A 22,386-nucleotide genomic window follows, 5' to 3' on the forward strand; every position below is an offset into this window, starting at 1 on the left:
TTCCCTGGCACGCTAATCGCCTTCACTGGTGTCCACGCACGCATCTGCGCTTATGGATAGGTCTGACATTGCGTTGCTCGCTGCCTCGCCGCGTGCGCGTTCCGTATCGACGGTCCCTCGTCATCGAATAACCGGAAAGCGGTGCACATCTGAGCTTAGAAGAGACACACGCCTTTTACGCGAGCGGTGAAGGGTAGCCGGCATCATCAGAGCCTCTGTGGGCACAGAGAGAAAAGAAAAACACACCGGCGCGTTCACTGCGTGGCCCAAGTCGCTCCTCGACCACTTGAACACCCGCCGCCGCCGTGCTGTCTGTATGTGTGTGTCTGTATGTGTGTGTGTGTGTGTGTGCGTTTGTGCTTGTGTATGTGCGTGTACATCCCCTCAAGCGCCCTGCAGAAGTGCGCCTGTACGATGACAGGGCCCCCTCCCGCTGTGGCCGCACGCGCAGCAAGGGGCATGCCAACTGCACATCACGCCAACCTTCTTCATCTTCCCCGACACGACGCGCTACACTAGCCTCACAATGCGGTCCCCAGAGATGGCGAAGACATCCGTCATGGCGCCGAGCGTTGCCACCGTGCCGTGGCGGGAGAAGTACCGCTGCAGCGCCAGCGGCACGCGGGTGCGCAGCGACGCCAGCGTCGTCCCACCTTGCGGGATCAGCGGCAGCACCATCCGCACGATGTCGGCCTTCTCCAAGTTGGGCTGCTCCACTTTCGCGCGCTGCACCACAATAACGGAGGGGTCATCAGGGTAGGGCCAGGTAGTGAAGTACTCGGGGTAGCTCTCCAAAACAGCCTGCACGGCTGCCAAGTCGCGCGGCAGGGCGTCGCGGACCGCCGGTGGGACCAAGCTGAGCACCTCATCCAGCTCTGCGCACTGCATGAGAGGCAGCGCATCATACAGCGCCCGCACGGCCCAGTCCGCGTTCGACTCTGGCGCCATCTCCCTCGGGATCTTCAGTACCGGATCGTCCGGCCGTAGCGAGTTCATCCGCAGTCGCTCATCCATCAGAGTGTCCACGCACGCCTCATACTCTGGCAAGAACCTGTACACCTTCATTTTATCCGCCGAAACGACGATCTCCTTGCCATGCATGCGCAGAAACGTCGGGAAGGAGCGGCACTGTGTCTTCACCTGCGTCTTCTCTGCCTGCGTGAGGAGGCTGTAAAGGTGGCCGGTGGACACAGCCGCCGACGCCTTCTCCTCCGCGACGCCATAGTTCTTCCCCGCCGCTGCCTCCGTCACGACCGCCAACACCTTGGTGAAGATGCTTGGCAGCGGAGACGTCGAGGCGTCCCGGTCGTCGAGCGAGTTGGGCGCGACGCGGTACGGACGCGCACGCAGCTTTCCTTGGGACATTTGGAAGTACTCGGGGTACTTGCCGAGCAGCCCAGTCACCCCGAGCCGGGGATCGAAGGCGGGGTGGCGTGAGATGATGGGGGCAATGTCCTGCAGGACGTCCGCCAGCGGGGTGTACTCCCTCGGCACCTGCGGCGCCACCAGGCCAATCAGATTCGCCTCTGAGTTCCGCGGTGGACGGCGCAGCAGCGGCGCACCGCTCTGCATACCGTCCACGCCGCTGAAGCCGCCAACCGCGAAGCGCGCGTCGGCATGTCCGCGCTGCGGATGGTCATAATCAGGCCTCAGCCGAATCTCCAGTGAGCCGTGCGAATGGCGCATGTCAATGTAGTGCCTGAACCGCTTCAGATAAAAGCGAAAGGTGGTCTCCGCGTACAGTCGCTGTATCTCACTCGGTAACGTGGGCTCAATGGCCTCGATAGACACGAAAACGGTGGGGATATACGGCACAAGAGCCTCCATTACCTGCAGCGTCGACCGCAGAGGTACAGGGGTGCCGGACTCTGGCTCGCCCGCCTCTGCCGGCGCTGCATCCGCAGAACCTGGGGACGCATTGGGAGCACATGCACCACCAAAGTGAGCTCGCGGCGCCATCAGCCCACCACCGGCCACAGCGGCGACTTTGCCACCGCTGCTGTGGCGCCAGCTGTTGCCTGGTGGCATAGGCGGTGGTGGAGGTGCAATTCTCTCCGCATGTGTCGCGGCGGTGCACAGCGAAGCAGGAAGCCTTGAGGTGCTCGACCGTAGCGAGTGCTGCGGCGGAGGTGGCGCTGTGTTGTGGGCGGAGGCTTGCTGTGCTGGGTCCGCTGGAAAGGATCCTGCTGCTTGAGAGCCGTCGAGAGGTGTGGCAGTGCTGCCAGTGCTGGGCAATGCGGCATCGTCACTAGCAAGCGGCATATTGGTGCTTGTCGGCGCAGCCCCCACTCCAGAAGTCGACGCTTCGCAAGGTCCGGCCGGGGCATACGGCGCGCGCAGGGCCAGGTGCCCGCTGGGCAGCAGCACAACCTCCTTAGGGAAGTGGCAAAGCATGTACTGCGTTAAAGCCGGCTGCTCGCCAGGCTGTGGTGTCCCCACTGAAGGCTGGCCGCCATCTGTACGGCTTTTCAAACGGTATTCACGTTCGAGAAACTGCCGCAGAGTGCGAGGAAGTTGCTGATGCACCTGAGCTGGCCGATTCCGGAGCTCCCTCGTGCCTGTTCGCGTGGCAGCGCCATGCCCTGTGGGTACTAATTCGGTGGGTAAAAGCGGCAGCACCATCGCCCGCACCTCCCACGGCGCGTACAAGACCACATCATCATCGCACACGGCAGCCGAAGAGGCTGGGCGCCGTTGCGGCTGCCCCGACGACGGCAGCTTCGTGGAACAGTGGCGCAGAGCGCACTGCACTGCTGACGGCGGTCTCATCGATGGTGGCGGGAAAAAGATGACGCTGGCGGGCAGTACAGCTGCAGCAGTGGATGACGCCGTCACCACATGCGAGCGCCAGATGATACGCACACCACACCACGCGCGCGCCGAGCCGGCGGCAGAAAGTTGATGCATCGTAACTAGCGAGAGGAAGGAAGGGAGGGAGGGGGAGGGAGAGGGAGGAAGGGAGAGAGTTTGGAGGGTGGCAAGCGTCAGTCACGTTTCCTGCTTTTTTGGTTCCTGTACGGCACCCGTTATGGCGAACAACCGCCCAAGGCAGTATTCGACTGATGAAATGGGTATGCTGTTTCTTCCTCCTCCCCCCTCCCCCAATACTCTGCCCACATGGCAGTGCAGCGCGTGCCGAGATGTAGCGAGAAAGTCGTCCCAACCGTCACTGTAATATGAGGCGCACCAGCATTGCTCTTCGCGAGCATGTCCAGCGCAGCCATCTGTATACTACCATGCACAATGGAGTGTTTCGTGACTCTGTTCAGGAGCACAGAGCCCACCTCCATCCACCACTACCACCGCCGCCGCCACTCGCCGCTCCCTCCCCCTCCCCTCAAAAGCGCAAGCGCCTGAAAGAGGCGGCATCCGCGTGGATGTAGGACTCATTGGTAGAGTATCGGCAGAGCCCTGAGCCACCCGCCTGCTGCGGTGATGAAGGAAGAAGAGGCTGGCATGCGTGCATCTCAGACAACAGCACGTCTGTTCCCGCAGGCACACTGAAACGGCGGGGTGGTGGCGGACTACCCGACGAGAGCAACCCCCCGTCCACGACGACGGCGCGCACCCACTTGGCGCACATTGCTGACGCGCAACGCACGCCTTTCTTTTCCATGTCCGCATGTTCCCTGTGCATGTATCCCAGGAGGCAAGAGGTGTGGTCTCCCTTCTTCTTCAGCAGCAGCAGCGATGTCTGCAAACCAAAAACACAGCCGGATGTGTGCGAGACAGGGCGAGGAGGGGGGGAACAGCGCATGGAAGGACAAGAACGGAGGGAGGAAACAGAAACGTCAAAGGCTGGGCATACCGTGAACGCGCTCGACACCGACACCGAGGAAAAGGGCGCGTATAGGGGGGTGGGAGGGGGAGGAGGAGGAGGAGGCGACAGCGGCGAATGACGGTGGAGTGTGAAGGCACAAAAGAGGTGCCCACTCAGCAAGCCCCATGGGAATCATACATCTTTCCCCATCATCCCCCCCCTCTCTACAAAGAGTAGCGGCAGCCGTGCCTGGGTGCTTGAGTGGGATGGCCGCCGCAGGAAGCTATCAGAGCGCGCGTTCGCGCTTCTGTGTGGGCCGTGTGTGCCCGTAATACGGCAGCTCTTCCACCCACCCACCCACCCACCCCCGGGCGTGCGGAGAGGGTAAAATTCAAAACAGAGGGTAGCGGAGGAAAAAACTGAAGTCCCTCAGGCAATACGCCTCGCACGTGCTCGCGTACTGTGTTCGTCGTTGTCTCGTGCTTCACCACGGCAGCTTTGCAGAGCTCCCCCACCCCCTCCCCCATTCGTCTAGTCCCGCTGGCAGCTTGCGCTGTACACGACTGCAGCAAGTACCTGTGTTCATTGTTGTGCGCAAAGAGGACCTGCAGACCTCTCGATAGCCAGCGGTCTAGTCAGCTTGAACGGCAAGTGAGCTCATCTTCGCGGTACTGGGGTCGCCCTACTACCAAGAAGAGGGAAGGGGATGCGTATGCGCAGTCGGAGAAGGGAAAGGAAACGGCATGGAGAGACAGGGGGAGGAGGGGGAGGGGGCAGCGTGTGAGGCAGCGATGACGGCACTGTCGGCATGGAAGAGAGAGAGGTATAGAAGGCGTCATGGGCGCCCGCAACCGCCGCACTGCGCATCGGCTTGGAGGGAGGGGCGGGCCGTGATCCGCCTCACGCGACACAGATAGAGAGAGCAGGACGGATTCCATCGGATGTGCGCATGAACACCCACTGCGAAGGAGGGATATGAAAGCAGCGCATTCCTCCACGTCCAAAGTGCGGAGGAATAAAGCAAAGGGGGAGGGAGGGGGCAGCTGCCGCTCCGTCCGTGTCCGTGTCTCTTGGTGCTACTCTAACGGTACCCTTTCCCTGCGTCCCAATCCTCTGGTACGTGACTCGCCCTCCCCCGTCCCCCCTCCCCCAGTACCGGCGTGCACACCCGCAAATCAGCACAACAGATGAGAGGCAGCGAGACACGCGAGGGGAAAAGCACACACACACACGGACACACAGGACGAACGTTGGAGAAGACGGCACGAAAAAAAAGGCATTCTGGTCGCAGGAGAGAGAGAAGCAACACCAGACATCCGAACCGCAGGAAAGTAAGGCAGGACGGTGAGACAAGGCAGTGCGGATTCACAGGAGGGACTTGTCAGACAGGCATCCACCGGAACACATCCACTGCTACGACACCTTCTCAAACGCAAGAGAAGTGAAGGCGAGAAAGTCCTGCTCCAGTGCGCGCTGTGGCCGGGTCGAGAGACGTAGCACGACGCGGCGCTCCAGAGACGGCGGCGAGCGTGGCGACTGCGTTGTGGCAGCCGCAGCGTCTCTGTCATGTCGGTGGCCGGCGTCCCCAACGATGGCAGCCTTGTCACTGCTCCTCCTCGCCTCACCCTCCTCGTCCTCTAAGCCACCGAGAGACCCGGCTTCGCTGACGTGTCGGCGGTTACCGGTGGCGCCGCCACCGCTGTCGCCCTCCGCATCTGCCGTGCTCGCCCTGCGACCCGAGGGCACCGCGGCGCCGGACGAGGCGGTGCCGGCGTTCTTCTCGCTTCCCTTGCTCTCTGGCTCTCCCTCGGTGGCCAACGGATCCAGTGGCTCGGTATGCATGCGGTACTGGAAAACAGTGTTGGCGAGCATCAAGTTCGGGCACAGGTTGCCCTCCGAGAAGTGCCGCACGATGCCACAGCCGTCATCCATCGAGGATGGGAAGAGGTGGAAGCGGCCAAAGCTTGCCACGTAGGAGCAGTACGTGTCGCACAAGTCCTCCTTCGGCAGCTGCGTCACACGCTGCACCGGCCCAACGGGACGCCGAGCACCCGACGTCAGCTGCAGACTGAAGCGGCCACCAGTAGTGTATACGAGAACCCCTGACACATCGCCACCCCACGGGAAGATGACCCGGCCGTCATCCACAGCGTGCACCTCGATAGAGACGACGCGCCACGTGCCGTGGAAGCTCCGCTGCGCCTCGGCCATTGAATGAAAGAAGCGCACCGGCTCACGAAGCCTCTGATTGTCAGTGGCGTGCACAGGCGGCGGAAGTGTCAGCGAGAGCGACGAGGTGCGCATGTCTCCGTGCACCTGTTGCAGTGAGTGAGAGGCGAGCAACGGTGTGGCGGTTGCGGAGGAAGTGGGCATGGCACTGGTGTCATCCACCAGTTCGGACCCGGCAGGCGCGGCAGTGCGGCTCAGCGGGAAGTTGTCGAAGCATTTCGTGAGTGCCTCTATGGAGGCCCGCGTCATGTTGGTAAGCGGCGGCACTGAGGCCCACTCCGACACAAATTCGCGCTTGAAGTGCCGTACGTCGTTGTCACGCATGTCGCCCGGGATGCAGGGGGCCGGCAGGCGGCGCCGCCGCAAGTTCTCCCAGTCGAGGCCGTGGAAGAAGGGGTGCCGCTTGATCGCGTTCGCGTCCTGCAGTCGCATCGACGGATCTCGAGCAAGCAGACCCGTCAGCAGCGACGCCGCCTCCGGGGAAAAGCCTCTGAACCTTGGCGCCTCCTCGGCTACCCCCGGCTGCGACGCCGAAGCCGCAGTAGCGCCTGCGCCGTCGTCGGCAGGCAGCACGGGCAGTGCTAGCTCCTTGTGAAGAACGTTGTCGTAGACTTTATTGTTGTTTCGCGCGTGGAACGGGGTTCTGCCAGCCAGCATTTCGTACAGCATCACCCCAAAGCTCCACCAATCCACGGCAGCCGTCTGCACCTGGCCCTGGATCGTCTCCGGCGCCACGTACTCGGGGCTACCGACGAAGCTGCGCCGGCGGCTGCGCGAGAATGCGCGGCGGGCAAGGCCAAAGTCCGTCAAGCAGATGTGCCCATCCGCCGTCAGCACAACATTCTCTGGCTTCAAGTCGCGGTGCACCACATCCTGGCGGTGCAAGCACTCCAGCGCCAGGACAAGCTCTGCCGCGTAGATGCGCGCCGCCTCGGGAGAAAGGCGGAGTGTGGGGTAGATGTAGTCGTACAGCTCGCCGCCAGGGAGGTAGTCCAGGACAAAAATGAGGTAGTACTCTGTCTGGAACGCGTAGTGGCAGCGCACAATGTACGGGCTCGGGCGTAGGCTTGTCAGGATAGCCTTTTCCTCCTTCATGTAGGATGTCATGCACCGCCGGTACACGGTCGCCTTGTTCATGATCTTCATGGCGTACACCTTGTGCGTTGCGCGCATCTGGACCTTGAGCACGTTTCCAAACGTGCCCCGCCCAATGACGGTGAGTAGCTGAAAGTCTTGGAAGCCGACAGGTGACGGGGTGCCACTTCGACCGGGTAAGGCGCTTCCGGGCAACGAGAGCGCGGGGTGCGGGATGGGTGATGCGGGGTTGGCCACGCGCTGGTGCACTACCACCGGACTGCTCTCCTCTCCAACGCAGCTGCGCGCACTCATGGCGGGCGATAAGCCCGCCACAGAGGACGACTGCGAGTGACCACCGGATGGCACCGGCAGGCCTTGCTGGGCCGGTGTACTGAGCGTTGACTGCATGCCTCTGTAGGCGCCGCCACCAGGAGCGGTGCCACAGCGGTCGAGACGGCGACTGTAGTTCTCCGCACACTGAAGGCAGGCGGGAACCGTGCTGCCGGCTGCCTTTGCGTGCGTAGAGAGCGGTTTTGTGCCCTCCGCCAGGCCACGCACGGGGTCAATGCCACCCGTGGTCGTCGTCAATGCGCGCCCCGGCGACAACGCGCTCTCAAGCACCGTCAGCTGCTGCAGGCAAGCAGAGCAGAACTGGACCAGGCAGAAAAAGCACCGGCGCGGGTACAAGAAGGAGGTAAACTCGGCGTTGCACTGCGCGCAGTTCGCCGACGCTGGGGGCAGCCGCTCATCCGAGAAGCTCACCTGCATGGGATCCGCCGCCGTAAACGCAGGCCCACCTACGAGGCTCTGCGCAGACTTCTTCGCCAGCCTCACCTTGTTCGTGCCGACCACATAGTTGGGTCGCCCCTCTGCACCGTTTGCCTCCACGTCATCGTCTGCCTCGTCCACGACTGCCGCGCCGGCTGTCTGCGTGCCCGTGCATACCTCTCTTGTGGTGAGTGTCTTCGGCAACTCCCTGTTTGTGGCGGAGGTAACGGCGCTGCTGGGTATTGACGATGTTGTCCTGGTTGTGGCGGCAGTGGCCTCCGGGCTTCTCGCCTCCACTTTTCCGTTACCGGTGGCATCCGGAGAACCTGAGGCCTCGGCGGCTCTTGTGTGACTCGCGCAATCAGTTGGGGCCGCAGGGAAAAAGCCGCTCGCCCTGGGAAGCGAGCGTGCTGCATCTGCCGCGATTCCTGACACAACCGTCGCCACCCTTTCAGCAGCGTGGAGACACTGCTTCGGTTGACGGGACTGCGTCTCCTGCAGCTCGCGAAGAATCGCTTCATCGTCGCCTTCGGCATTCACAAAGTCCGTGCGCGTGCTGATCAGCCCCAGAAGCGGCTGAATGCCAGTGAGCTTCAGCTGCGTGGGCACCTCGCCATCGTGCAGAAAGTCGTAGAGCTGGGTGCGAGCCACGTAGAAGAGATTCCTCGGCACGAGCAGCTGCTGAAGATAAATCTCTAGGTAGCGGCGCCGCTGCTCGACCAGCTCCGGGCTCTGGTTCGTCACATCCATCCAGTGGCTACCCGGAAGTACCGGCACGACACCGTAGGCCCCGTGGTTTGACCCGTGCCGGCTGCTGCAGGTCTGCTTAAGATCGTGGTCGAGCGCCTTGAACTGCTGATACCGCCGATAGACGCGCCAGGCGTCGTGACCGCGCACGCACTCGATAACGTACTCCACGTAACTCTCCTTGACGCGGTAGTGGGTGATAACTACGGAGGTGATGGAGTACTGCTGCGCCAGCAGGACGAGCGCATTGGCGTCTTTCTCTGGGTCCAGCGGGTACTGCCGTGCCGCGTGCAGGTGCCCGAGCAGACGCTCCTCGCCTTCAAAGACGCGGCGATCACCACCGTGGGCCACAGGCGATGCAGCGCTGCCGTTCGGGTGCGGCGGGGCAGTAGTTGCCGCTGCCTCCCTCAGGGTGAGGGGGCTCGGGCCTGCGTTGTCGTTACGCAATTCGTTTGCTCCTGCCGGCGCCGCTGTGGTGCCGCTTTCGCCGCTTGCATGACGACCTGAAGTTGCTGGTACGCTGCGCGCGGTGTAGCGGCGGCGGAAGAGACTGTAGAACATCTCAAGCTGAGCCAAGCGGCCTTCGAAACGGCACAAGATCGCGCACGCGGGTGTTTCTAGCGAGCCGCCAAAAAAAAAGAAATACAGGCAGAGGGAGAGCAGCTCCACGAAGACGAATCGCCCAGGCTCAGCGGCGGCAGAACGGTGGGACAGAGAGGCAGGCAGGCAGGCAGGCAGATAAACTCAGCATACAAAAGAGAGATGTATATAAGCAGCGCCAACAAGAAAAAAAATAACGAAGCGCTGCTATGGGAGACAGACCAGAACAAACAAGGAGGTTGCCCTGAACGGGCGATGTTGGAGAAGGATGTGCGTGATGGCGTGTGCACCGAATGCCCACTGCTGCCGAGGTGCCTCCTCTTTGTGCGTGCGTGCGTGCGTGTTGCTCTGTTCTCCCGCTTGCACAGACGGCTGTATATACATGTGTCTGTCTGTCTGTGTGCAGGTGTGCGCAGGTGCCGTCACAGTACCCTGCACTGTTGATGCGTGGTGTGCGCGTGACGCGCCAGCGCCGAGACCGACAGAGAAGCGGAACCGCAAGAAAAAAGAGGTCGAAAGGGAGACCGAAAAAACGGGGAAGACGCGGGAGGGTAAAGCAAGTGTGAAAAACGTTGGATGACGGAGCGCATGGCACTCCCATCAGCGGTGAATGGTGTGCAGCGCAGTGCCGTGCCGTGCTGTGCTGTGCTGTCGCGGTTGTTTTTTCTCGCTGTAGAACGACACGGAATGGAACGATCGGTAAGAGCGGAAGAGGCAGAGAGGGAGAGATAAAGGGACGGACAGGAGAACACGGAGAGTCGCCCACATGTACGCGCACGCCTTCGGGAAGTAGCGGAGGAGACGAAGTGCACACGCAGCACAACGCGCAAAGCATAATGCGGGTGGTGGTGCGATCGGGCGGAGAAAGTGAGAGAGCGCGCGCGGTGCTCGGATCACTCCTCCCTCCTCTTCCCCCCCCCCCCCTCACCACCACCACCACCACCGCGCGGTGGCAGTTGTTCGAGGAGCGTAGAGAGACCAGAAGAAGCAGAATGAAGTCAAAGGCACCCAAAAAGAAAAGAAAAAAATGTCTGAGAATGCGCCAGTGCGACCAAGCACACGCCCGTCCGCAGAACTGGAGGGAAAGGGGCGGCGGGGAGGAGGAGGAGGAGGAGGGGGGGGTGCAGCGTCGGCATAGGAAGCGGTCGCACATGGAAAATCATCATCATGAGAGCTGACAACGAACATAGAGCCAGAGGAGATGCAAGATAACTGCGGCACGAGCAGCGGTGCGCAGCATCGATGAGGCGCAAAGGTATGAACAATAAACGAACACAAACAGCGCGCGCGTAGTGTGTCGTGCTTGTGTGTGTGTGTGTGCATGCGTCGCCTCTCAGTCGCAGCTACAGAGATGCAAGAGCCCGGCTGAGCACGCGTCAGAGGCACCACAGCACTACCACCGCAGCTGCGGGGCCAAGAACAGATGTAAAGAAGTGCAGGAGGAAAGACGATAGACCATGCACGAGCCTTCTCGTCGCCTTGCTTGCACGCAGCCCCACAGAAAACGACAAAGAACAAAGGACACAGGATCGACGGAGGCAAGTGGCAGCTGGTGAGCTGCCACCCCCCCCTTGCTCTGCGCGTAGGGTTTGGGGAGCGGGGCAGAGAGAAAACAGCGTACTCTGCTGCCGTGCACGCCGAAGAGGAAGGCGAGTGTACCCCCTCCCCAAGCAAGAACTGCGATAGAGAGCGAGACGCCCGGGGAAGGGCAAAGAGGGGCTGGCAACGGCGCGGGTGGTGTTGGTGTAGACTGAGCAACCGATCACACACACCCGCGTGATGGCTTCCCGTCAAGCATCACACACGTGGACCGCTTTGTTTTGCCTTTTTTTCGTCTGGAGACGGTCCCCGCGCGACTTCGACAGTGCGCGCACCAACCCTTCATCTCCCAAGCACGCGCGCGCGTGGCTTGCACCTGTGCAAGGCTCACCCACTAAGCGTCTGCGCCAAACGCGTAAGGTGGATCCGGCCATGAAGATGACGAGAATCAGCATCGCTCTTGACCTCTAAGCTGCGTGTTCGTCTACTCGGTGGAGGCCACCTCGGAGCCGCTCGCGAATGTATTAGATGGCTTGGGGCGTACGGGCACGGTTGTTGTGTACCACACTGATATCGAGAGCGCCTTTGTCGACCCTGCTTCGTCCACCTTGGATGTCACCGCACGTGTCGGCTGGTGCTCAGCGCCCGTTTCTCTGCCGAGGCTGCGACTTCCTCCCCACACTCGCACGCACCATCCCAGCGGAGACGATGCGGGTCGCCCTACGCAAACATTCATCGAGCACAAAATCAAGAAGCTCTCCCACAGAAGACGCGCATGCGCCACAACAGCATGACCCGAACACGACACAGACTTCTGTCGCCTTCCCTCCTGGTTCGCGCCATCTTTTTCGCCCTTGCACGTCGGCGAGCGACCAGCCACATACACATACGCATGCACGTCTAATGTGGCGAGGAGGACGAGGCTGTCTGCGAGCGTACGGCGCTCTCCACCTCCTTCATGAGGAGCACAAAGTCGTTCAGGTTCAACCCCTCGTGAATGCGTCGCATCGGTGTCACGTTCGAGACGCGGTGCTTCATCTCTTGCACCATGGCCGTCCGACGCCCGGCCTCTGGCGTCATGAGCACTGTTGCCTCCTTGGCCAGGTCCTGTGTGTTTGCCGGCACCGCCGTCATGGATCGAGATCGCAGCTTCGGCTCGCGCTGCGGCGGCGGCGCGAGAGCAAGCGTCGACATGTTGGTGACGCGTCGGTGCACGTGGCTTCGCGCTTTGTCCTCACCAGAGTCCGACTCTACCCCGCTGCCAGCGACGGCCCGCTCAGGTGCGTCAGAGAGCGAGAGCGGCGATGTCGCCAATCTCGCCGAGCCGGCGCCATCCGCGACCAATGTCGCCGTCGCGTCCGGGTCGTTGGGCACGGGGACAAGATGCTGCACGTGCGAGGGGCTGCGAGCAAAGACGGCGAACCCCTCCGCGGACCTTCCGCCAGATGCAGCCGAAAAAGCAGCCGCGTTTCTGCCGCCCGCAGCGGTGAGGTACGACGCCGGATCGCTGCTAACGCAGCTGGTGCCACCGCTCGGCGCGAAGGAGAGCATAAGTGGACTCGAAGGGACCGCTGCCGTTCGCCCCATGCCGCCGCCAGCCGCCGACGGCGCGCCAGCCGCTGCCATCGTCTCCACCAGCTCTTCACCCTCCTCGCTGTCTCCGCCGCCGGCTGCTGTGTTCGCTGCTGTATCGGCTGCACTTGGGGTGTCACCGTCCTCATCACCGTCGCCAGCACGGCCCAGGTTGAAGAGCGGGAAGTCCTCCAGGATGGCCGCATGCGCCTCATCGGCGTCTCCGAGAGAGAGATAAACCTCCATCGAAACGTAGTACATTGCGTGGTAGATGGCGGCGAGTCCGAGGCGCAGCTCGCGCTGCTGCTGGTCGTAGTCCACATCTGAGCGGAAGAGTAAGTGCAGACGACGCATAGCCGTCGCCACTTCCGCGTCGGTGTAGCTCACGTTGCGGCGACGAAAAATCTTGAAGATGAGGTGGCGCATGTAGAGCTGGTGGGTCGCCTCCATCTCCTCTTTGCTCGGCCGACTGAAGCCCTCAACCGTGGCGCTCTCGAAGAGGCACTGCAGCACGCCTTCGACGTGGAGATAGGAGGTGAAGTACAGACGTGTGCACCCCTCGAAGTCGGCTGCCGCGGCACGCGTGCACGCCTCTTGCTTAGGGAGAGAGATGAAGGGAACGCGAAGCCGAAACTCGCGCTCCTGCGGCGTCTCTCGCGCCCAGACGTCGTTTCGCCAGGCAGAGCCGCCGTGCTCGTCCGCCCTACGCTTCTTCTTTCGCCAGCACGGGAGACGTGAACACAGGCCAATCATGTGGCGAACATCTTGCTCGACGCCGCCGTTCTCCGCCATGTACTGCGCCTGCGCCTTGAGCAGCAGCTCTTGCACGCCGCGCTCCTCATCAGTCATGGCCAAGTCCTGGAAGTCGTTGTGCAGTCGCCGCAGCAGCCCATCACTGACCAGCGAGCCGATAATAAAGCGCTTGCTGCTGTTTATCCCGACCAGCACATTCTCGCCGATGCGCGACAGGTACTCGGTGATCTCAGAGAAGCGCTGCAGGGCACGAGCGAAGCGGCGCAGCTGAAACGCCGCCACCGGCTCCTGCATAGACGCGTGCAGCTGCAGCACGAGAGGAAGATTGTACGTCACGTCGTAGGAGCCGTAGTCTCGCAGCTTCGACACGTCGCTCACATCGAAGCACGGGGCAGCGCCTGGTAGGCCGCGGGAGTAATGGCCGCGGCCACAGTCGTGCCCAGAAAGAGGGTGGAAGGGCCCAGAGCCCGTATGAAGCAGCCTCGGCTGCGTGTGGCCGCCGTTGCCGCTGCCGTTCCTTGTTCGCTGTTGCGCGGGCGCAGGACAGCGGCTGTGATTGCCCCGGCCATGCTGGGGCTCACCTGCGCGACCACCGCTCAAGGCGGGCATCGTGAGATGCGACGGCCCCGCTGTTGCCAGCGTCCCACCAGCCGCTGAGGGGTCGCGCCGCGGGGGCAAGTCGGGATCCAGTTCAGTGTCCCCAACTAGCTGGGCATCGAACCCGTCCTCGTCAGACGATCCGCCCGTCTCCTCCATCGCCTCCAGGAGCATCTGCTGCTCCGTGTCCTCATCGAATCCTGATGGCTCCGCCGGCCTCAAGGTCCTCGCCCCCGGCGAGGCCGGTATCTTGGGATCACCAGAGCTCATCATGTGCACGGAGTGCTTATAGCCGCTGCGAATTCGGCGCTTAGCACCCTTAAAGTTTTTCAACATCGCCTCGTACCGACGCTGCAGCTCCTGCAGCGTCTCGTAGTTGCTCAGTGGCACTTTAGCGAGGTACACCGGAAACTCCAGCGTGGACAAGATCGTCATGAGCTCCTCCAGCTCCTGCAGAACTTGATACGGGGTGTAGAACTCGTCCTGCCGGCGACAGTTGTAGCTTTGCTGCTGCTGCTGCTGCTGCTGCTGCTCCAGTATTGAAAAAGCACGGCTGCCGTGCGTGACGTCCTGTGCGCCGTTAAACTGAGTGCTGCGCGGATCGCCTTCACATGCAGTCCGCTTCCTGCTGCGGCACGAAGACGGCGGAGGACAACCGTGCAGCCCCGGTGCCCTGTCGTTCTCAGAGTTCTTGCTGACAGTCTGGCTGAACATGTGCGTCGCCCCGTTGTCGCTCCCATCACTGTCGTCATGCTCGCTGCCAACCCAGAGACCAAGGCGATCTCGCGGCGGGATGGACAGTAGCTGGCGGAAGCCTGGGATGTGAAAGAAATGCCGGGCCGCTGCGGCGGACTCGATGTGGAGTAGCGACTCGAAGCATCGGTACTCCTCCTGGAGCAGACGCTTCGCAACTGGCCCCAGCGTCTTGGTGAGGCCATCATTGAGCACAATGTCGCAGCGGTGCAGAGTGGCGCCGGAGGTCTGCGTGAGGGCATTCGCCACGACAAGCGCCGTGTTCACCACCCGATTCTCGTCGGACGCCGTCACGAGCGGGTGACGCGTGAACTGAACGAGGCGACGCAGCGGCAGGTCTCCTGCTGCGTAGAAGCGTGCAAACAGCTTCTCGCCCATCACATGCGCCTGCAAGATCCCGGACTTGGTCAGTACACCGCCCCATTTCACCACGAGAAGGCCCACAGTCGGTTCGCCCGAGTCGTCGTCAGCGCTACCGCTTCCGCTGCTATGGCGACTCGGTACGCTGCCGCCGACTTTCCACCTTGCACTACCGCCGTAGTGAACGTACCTCTGAGGGGAGGTCCGCTCACTCTCGGTAAACGAAACGGTACCCGAGGTGGACGTCATACGCGCCTTGACCTGGATCTTGAGTCCATCCGGGTGGCTTCGGACAATGGACAAGACACGCGCCCAGCTCTCTGCCGTGGATGCGGAGATCCGGCCTGTGAAGGGGCTGGTAGTGCCAAGGAACGAAGCATCCAGCATGTCCGCGGACCCCGGAGAGCTCATATTTGAGGCTGGCGTCTCCAAGAGCAGCCGCTCCACCACCGCAAAGAACTCCGTCAGCTCATCAACGCTGCGCTTCGTCCGGCGCACATCACGCCCTTGGAAGGCTAGCTGCAGCAGAGTCGGGTCGTTGAAGAGCAGCTTCTTCTTCTGCTTCGGCGTCACCTCACCATGGCGAATGACACCCAGCACGCCGACAAGCTCGCGATCGGGCGAGTATGTGGAGAGCTTCTTCAGCGTGGCAAGGTGACGCACAAGGCTGTCCTGCTGCTGCTGCTGTGGTGGGTCTTCATCGTCTCCATCGTCGCCGTCATCGTCCACGTTCGGACCCGATAAGTCCACGGAGGTCGTGGGGCTGTTGTGTGGCAGCTGCGATGAGAAAATGGAGGCCTCGGTGCGCGCTGCCTTGCCTCGGCCACCCTCCGCTCGGCTGGGCCGAGGCGATGTCTCGTCAGGCGACGTCACCACAATTTGTGGTGTGTTCGGGGTCAAAGGCGCTGCTGCTGCCGCTGCGGTGCCGCCCGCCACGGTTGGGGAGGCGTTCTCTGCCTCCAGTAGCGACAGGAAGGACGGCACGCAGCCGTCCCCTGTCGGCAGCCGTGCCGTCTCCATCACGACGTCTGTCAAGAAGGACACGTTCGGGTACGGTGCGGTGTCCACGTTGCCATAGCGCTCCGATATGCACCGCTGCCCAAACGCGATCGCCTCCTCCAGCCTCCTGAAAACGACAGGAAACTTACCGGAGGCCGTAATCTGCTCGATCGAGATGCGGTCGTACTCCTCTGGCACGTAGATGGGCAGGGCTGCCGAGGCGAGGAGAACCTTCTCCAGCCGTCCGTGGATGTCCGTCAGGATGATGCGCCGTGGTCGAGTCGGGTCCGACTTGGCGGTGTAGTCGAGGATGAAAGGCAGTGACGCCAGCGCCGCCGCGTCGATGTCGACCACTTTTCCACAGGTCACTATAACAACGTCGATGGGGCGCACTTCCGCGGCGATGGCAGCGATGAGACGCTCCTGGAAGTAGCCGATGTTGATGAAATACAAAGGGGCGTCAAAACGCCACATCAGGATGTTCGGGTACACGAGCAGCTCCGGGTCCTTTCGGATGTCTCCGTAGCGGAACGTCTGCATGTTGAATCCGACGCTCACCGCACGCGGCCGGGCAATGCGAAGCACCACCAAGATGAGAGAGAACGCAATGCCACTCAGCACACCAATTGTAATGCCGCCGATCAGGGTCAGCAGAAAAGTGAGCACCCACACGCCGGCGTCCTTACGGCTGTAGTGCCACAGCTGCGCTGGCCCCGAGAAGTTCACGAGGCGCCACACACTCGAGACGACAATCGCGGCCAGCGCCTGCTTCGGTAGGTAGTAGAAGACACCAAGCCTCGTGAGGAACAGAATTGTGATCAGCACGACCGCGCCGGTCGCGTAGGCGGTCAGCGGCGTGTGCACCTTCTGCTCAATTAGCACAGAGGAGCAGCTAAACGAGTTCGACACTGGCATGCCAGACATGAGGTTCACAAGCAGATTGGTGATGCCGCCCGCGAAGAGCTCCGTGTTGGGGTCGATATTCGGCATCACCCGCTGCGCCACCACGTACATCTGCACGAAGATGATCACGGTGATGGTCAGCGTGTACGGCCCCAGCCCGATGAGATTGTTCATTGGTGGAAAGCGCGGCCAGCTCAGGACGGCCGGAATGTCGCGCACGATCGCCAGGTCGAGGACCTGGTCCAGCCGGAGGCCCCACGTCACAAATGTAGAAGCGACGACAACGATGAGCTGGTGTGGGATCCAGAGAGGCAGTCCGGCTTTCTTGATCTGGATCAGGTACGTGCAGTACACCATAAAGATCATAAAGCAGTAGACGTTTTTCGCGGACATCTGCGACGCAAGCGTGATGAGGGTGTTGATGAAGTTTCCGTAGCCCTTGTCCTCTGGCACGACGTTGAACATCACCTTCAGCTGGGCCGAGATGGCCAGCAGCGCCGCGGCGCACGTGTAGCCATCGCCGACGGCCTTCGCAAAGATTGTCTTTATGACGGTACCGCAGTCCACAAAGCTAAGCACCATGCTCAAAATGCCCACCTGCACGCCGAGGCTCTGGAATGTGTCCTTGCGCTCCGCGACCGGGATGCCTGGGATAGAAATGAGCAGCGTCGTGATCTCCGCCACCGGTCCGATCGACAGCGACGCGCACTGGCCAAACGTGCCGTAAGAGAAGGAGGCGACTAGGGCCGCGATGAGACCGCACGAGAACGGCAGACCGGCCAGACTGGACCACGAGAGACACGTCGGCACAATCATGACGCCAACGATGAAGCCGGCGATGCCGTCACTGAGGATGATCTTTGGGGTTAGCAGGCGGTACCATCGCGAGACGGGCACAAAGCGGTAGACGTACTTCATCGCGGTCCTCTTCCACACCTCCCTCGCGCTCACCGGGGGCTCATGGCCGGCCCTGGCGAGGATTGCACTGGCTGTGACATGAGCCATCGTGGCGTCTCACCTGACCTGTTTTGAAGCTCTGCACTTGTGCTTCGATGTCTGGGCTGCCCGTCAATCTTCGTGCGCACGCACACAGAGAGACAGACAGACGGACAAGGAGTCTGCGTGGACGACGACGCCAGAGAAGAATCCGAAAGTTGCTGCAGCGAGGGAAAGCGGCGCGCCGAGATGAGCAGGGAAAGGAAATGAGATACGTCTCTGTGTACGCGTGTGTGTGTGTGCTGTGCTGTGCTGTGTTAGTTCAAATGGTGCTTTGTAGTTCTGCGGCTGCGTACGCGGTGCATAACGCCCGGGTCTGTCTCCGCTCAGGCTCTGCGCGTGTGCAGTCAGTGAGCGCGAGCACCACGCTCAACATAATCCGCAGTTGTGCAAGAGAGAGAGAAGTGGGGGGATCGACGGCGGATTCGTGGGGTGGCAGGCGACCTCAGAAAGACGAAACAAACAGAAGCGGAGTGAGCTAGCGATGGACTCAGACACACATGCACGCGCTGAGCAGCGGAGGAGAGGATGAGGGCAGAGCGGGTCGTGAGAGACACAAGGTGGCGCGCCAGCAGCAGTAGCCCAAGAGGTGCAGCGTTTGGGCACACGAAGGGCCAAGACAAAGACCCTCCCGCAGTTGCTTTTCGTTGCGTCTCAGCTCGCACGTTGCTTACCCCCCAACCCCTCCCCTCTTCCCTCCCTCCCGGCAAAAGAAAACACCAAAATACGCCAGCACTCGCACACGCACACGCAGACAGACAAGTGCACGTGGGCGCGCACCCGCGAAGAGAAGCAGCACGGCGTTGCCGGCACTCGAAGACAGCGAAGAATACTGTGTCGCTCAGTACGAGCAATCACGCAAGCACAGGAGAGGAAGGGAACAAAAAAAAAAATGCGAGGCGCACTGCACAAAATGTGCCGAGGGGGGACGGAGGAGGCGGAGGAGTGGTGGCAAGCACTCCCCGTCACGACAAACAAACACAAGAAAGGAGCTGAGGGACGCGGCACCGCTACTGAAGGCGAAGAGGAGGAAGAAGAAGCCTGAGCGTTGTGTATACATGTAGAGATAGATGTAGATTTAAATATATGTAGGTAGGTGTATGTATAGAGAGATGCGGGGAGATGAGGTGCCGCTCTGTCGATGCTGCTGGTTCTGCGCTCCCTGCTTGAGGGGCGTGGGTAACTTGCACCCTGCGTGTGCGTGTGTGTGTGTGTGTGTGTGTGTGTGTGTGCCTTCCTTGCGTGCTCAGAGGCAGCTGAAAAGGAGACGCAGAAGAGAAGGAGGGGATGTTGGCAAAGGAGTGGGCGAACGTGCTGGGCTTCGTCCAGCCGGTCGAGGAGGGGGGAGGGAGGGAGGGAGGGGGGCAGGCCCTCATCCAAACACCAAGCACGCACACCCCATGCCCACAAGGTGAGAAGAGGCACCTCCTCAACGGTTGGAAAGGGGCGACACAGCGGCAGAAGTGCATCACACACGCGTACCAGTCTGCCAAGCAACGACGGCTACACGGCAAATATATATATATATATGGCAATCAGCAGCGGTGCACGGTGCATGGTGAGACGGACAGCAGTCTAGCCGCATTGCACCAGCGGCCTGTCTTCCATTTTCACCCCGTCCACTTCCCCCAGCAATGCCCACGACGGGTGGGGGAGCGCCGAGCAGGCGGTCACGATTTTTTCTTGCTTTACCTTTCTGTTTGTTTTCGTTACAGCCTTTGTTGCGGCTTGCATCACGCAGAGCAGTTGCTACTTGGTTGTGTATCCTGCATGCGCTACCTCGCGCTGAAGGGAGAGGGAAGGGCGTGCGCCGGCGCTTCAGGGAACATGCAAAAGGCAGAACGCCTTTTGATCCCGTGTGTCCTCCCCTCAGCGGGTCTCCCCTCCCTGCCATCGAGTGTATCCGGCTCAGACGCCACACCACACCACACCACCACCACTACCAAGCCCTGTCACAGACCCCCACCCGCGTGGTGCAGCATTGCGCAGACTCAGTCACCGGAGCACCACCCCCTGTCCCAAGCACTACTCACCCGCCCACCCCCGCTTCGCAGGTCGCCTCACACAGTCGCCCCACCACCACCACGCCGGTCGCCACCTGGTCCCCCCCCCTCGGGGGGGGGGGGTGACACGCACGCTTCCATTACCAGTAAGCAGCGAGGGCCGAGGGTGAGATGCGCTCGAGTCGCGCTGACACTCTGCCTCATCATAGAAATGATAGAAGCGCGCTCACTCCTGCAGGCTCCTCCGATGCAGCTCCGTGCACGAGATGACGGCTTACATGAGTACGGATACATCGTCCTGGGCTCCCTAAGCCGTAGGCACTTGGCCCTGTCACCATCAAAAGTGGGCTTGGCATTGGCAGAGACAGGGAAAGCGGCATTACTGGGCCCTGAGATACAACGCGCTGAGAGGGGTGAGCAGCGGCAGCAGCAGCAGCAGCACCCTAACACCTCCTCCTATCCCTGCGCCATCGGGGGAGAAAAGCTCACACCCCAAGCAAAAAAGCATTGGTCTGGTCCGAATAGAAGATGGCGGGCCGGTATCTGCGAGGCAGAGGAACCGCTTCGCATAATCACACGAGGCGCAGGCATTGGGACAGACAAGGGAGGGACGCCAGAGGCAGCAGAGCAGAGTTGCGTCATCGACACACACACACACGCACACACGTGCACGCGCGTAGGGTATCATCATCAGTGAGGGCCCGCAGTGTCGCCGCCTAAAGAAGCTACTTGCATCGTTCCGTTTCATCGCCCCTCCCCCTCCCCCTTTCTCTCCCCCAAGCGCGTAGCCACAGAGACGAGCAGCGCCACCCTCACCCCTCTCTCACCCGTCATCCGCGCAGCTTTGCTCGTGGACAGCACGACGCCTATCGAAGGTAGCGCTGCCGCCGCCGTGAACGCTACCGGGAACTGCTGCGGACCTCTCGAGTTGTGCACTGTCCATACTCTGGGCGCACACACTGAACACAGGATTCTCGTTTCGCCTCCCCCCCCGCTGTTTAGCGTTGTAGCACGTGTCGTGTGCAGGCGCACGGGTAGCCGATGACAGCGCTCAAGGCACATATCGAGCTCCCGCATACTTCGGCACCGCAGAAACTGCAGCGGAACTGCAGGGGATAGCCGCATCCGACACACACGCGCGGTGGTGGAAGACCGCTCGTGGGACGGGGGATTAACTGTGGCGCCGTATGACGTGCCTTGACGAGTGCACGCAGCTTCTCCTCGTAACTCTTCAGCGACGGTTTGGAGGTCTCTGTCATGCGCAAAACGCAGCGGCCGCGCGAGATGAATTCCGTGCAGTAGAACGCCTCAGTGCGGCAACCGTACACCACTTCCACTCGCAATGGCAGCTCCAGCGGCGCAGCTTTGGTGGGCCGCGAGGGGGCAGCCGCAGAGGATGAAGGCAGCGTCGACGTTGCCTTGGCGCACTCCTCTACGGGGCCAGTGGGGCGACGGCCAGGCAGCTTCACCCGCAGGAGGTGCTCCACAAAGTTCAAGGAAAGTGTGTGGAAGAGAGAGATGGGGTCCAGGAGCACCTGGTTTAGGTAGCCGATCAGGACAAAGGGAACGCAGCTCCAGAGCTGTGCGGCCTCTTTCGCGATGATGGTCGCCGTGCACTGTGGGAGTGCGTGCACGTCGGGGTAGTGATCCTCCACAAGCGCCTCGTTCACGAAAACCTTTATGCCAATCAAAAGGTCATCGGCAGGACGGTCATACACAGCAGCCTCGCCACGCTCGAAGCGCATGGTGTTGCTGTACTCCACCGGGGTCACTGCCGAGGCACCTGGAGCGGGCGATGTCGGTAAAGACGAAGACAGCGGTACCGATGCTTTGCGACACCCCTGCGTCTGTTGCTCCCGCTGTAGCGCGGTGCGTCCCTGAACACTTCGGAGCACGATGTCCGGTATCGGAGCCTGATGTCGCCGCACTTGCTGGAGGTACGCGACGCGGCCGCGCCACTGATGCTCGATGGCAAGCGGCACGGCGTAGAGGTAGGCCATTCCGTAAAGAAGGTCTTTGCCCACCTCGCAGACGGTCAAGGTCTGCGGCTCCCGTCCAGGTAGCGCTAGCAGCTCCGCCTCCTCAACCGGTACGGGGCGAGGCGAGAAGATGATCTTGCCACGGTGGTCCCGATGGAAGGTGGACATCGGCGTACCAGGCCGCTCGACGAGCGGCTGAGCATACCAGCTGTTCGCTGGCACCGATGGAAGCGGTGGAGGCTGCTTTGGGCTCGAGGCTGCCTTGGATGCGGGCAGCGAGTGCAGCGGTGATATCTCTGCAGTGGTGGAATGCGGGCGCGACATCGTTGCTGGAGGCACTCCCAACGCGGTCTTCACAAGCGCCGCGCCGGGGGGCAAGCCAGAAAGACGCGGGCGCGGCTGCGAAGGCGGTATGGCGACCTTTGTGGTGGCTGGCGTCGGGACAGACAGTGGAGCGGGTCTCACCGGCTGCGACATTTTGTATGGCTGTTTATGACGAGGGGAATATAAGGGGGCGGGACAGGAAGGGGAGACCAACACCGATGGAGAAGGAGGGGGAGAGCGGGGAAAGACCCAAGACAGGTTCTGGTATTCGCTGGGTGGGAGCGAGGAGCGGGAGAAGTGCGTGTAGAAGCCTCGTAGGAAACGCTGAAGCACGCCTCACCGGACAACCCGCAATAATACGAGAACAGAAAAGGATGTCGAAGGGTAAGGCAGGATGATGTATTCCGAAGCATGCTCCCAACTCCGC

At 61.6% G+C, this 22,386-nt stretch overlaps 4 protein-coding genes across 4 annotated transcripts; all 4 read right to left on the reverse strand.

Moving 5' to 3' along the window:
- Nucleotides 1-510: 510 nt before the first annotated feature.
- LMXM_28_1660 (conserved hypothetical protein) lies at nucleotides 511-2,907 on the reverse strand (the record flags this gene model as incomplete). The annotated part of the gene is made up of 1 exon (XM_003876959.1): nucleotides 511-2,907. One exon carries the CDS (start codon nucleotides 2,905-2,907, stop codon nucleotides 511-513), a length of 2,397 nt encoding a protein of 798 aa, XP_003877008.1.
- Nucleotides 2,908-5,173: 2,266 nt separating this feature from the next.
- LMXM_28_1670 (zinc finger protein kinase-like) lies at nucleotides 5,174-9,142 on the reverse strand (the record flags this gene model as incomplete). The annotated part of the gene is made up of 1 exon (XM_003876960.1): nucleotides 5,174-9,142. One exon carries the CDS (start codon nucleotides 9,140-9,142, stop codon nucleotides 5,174-5,176), a length of 3,969 nt encoding a protein of 1,322 aa, XP_003877009.1.
- A 2,478-nt stretch (nucleotides 9,143-11,620) lies between these two features.
- On the reverse strand, nucleotides 11,621-17,575 carry LMXM_28_1690 (sulfate transporter-like protein; the record flags this gene model as incomplete). The annotated part of the gene is made up of 1 exon (XM_003876961.1): nucleotides 11,621-17,575. One exon carries the CDS (start codon nucleotides 17,573-17,575, stop codon nucleotides 11,621-11,623), a length of 5,955 nt encoding a protein of 1,984 aa, XP_003877010.1.
- Nucleotides 17,576-20,654: 3,079 nt separating this feature from the next.
- On the reverse strand, nucleotides 20,655-22,112 carry LMXM_28_1700 (conserved hypothetical protein; the record flags this gene model as incomplete). The annotated part of the gene is made up of 1 exon (XM_003876962.1): nucleotides 20,655-22,112. The coding sequence occupies one exon, from the start codon at nucleotides 22,110-22,112 to the stop codon at nucleotides 20,655-20,657; it is 1,458 nt and encodes a 485-aa protein (XP_003877011.1).
- Nucleotides 22,113-22,386: the final 274 nt, after the last annotated feature.

Source organism: Leishmania mexicana, chromosome 28 (genome assembly GCF_000234665.1).
Source record: "Leishmania mexicana MHOM/GT/2001/U1103 complete genome, chromosome 28".
NCBI lineage: Eukaryota > Euglenozoa > Kinetoplastea > Trypanosomatida > Trypanosomatidae > Leishmania > Leishmania mexicana.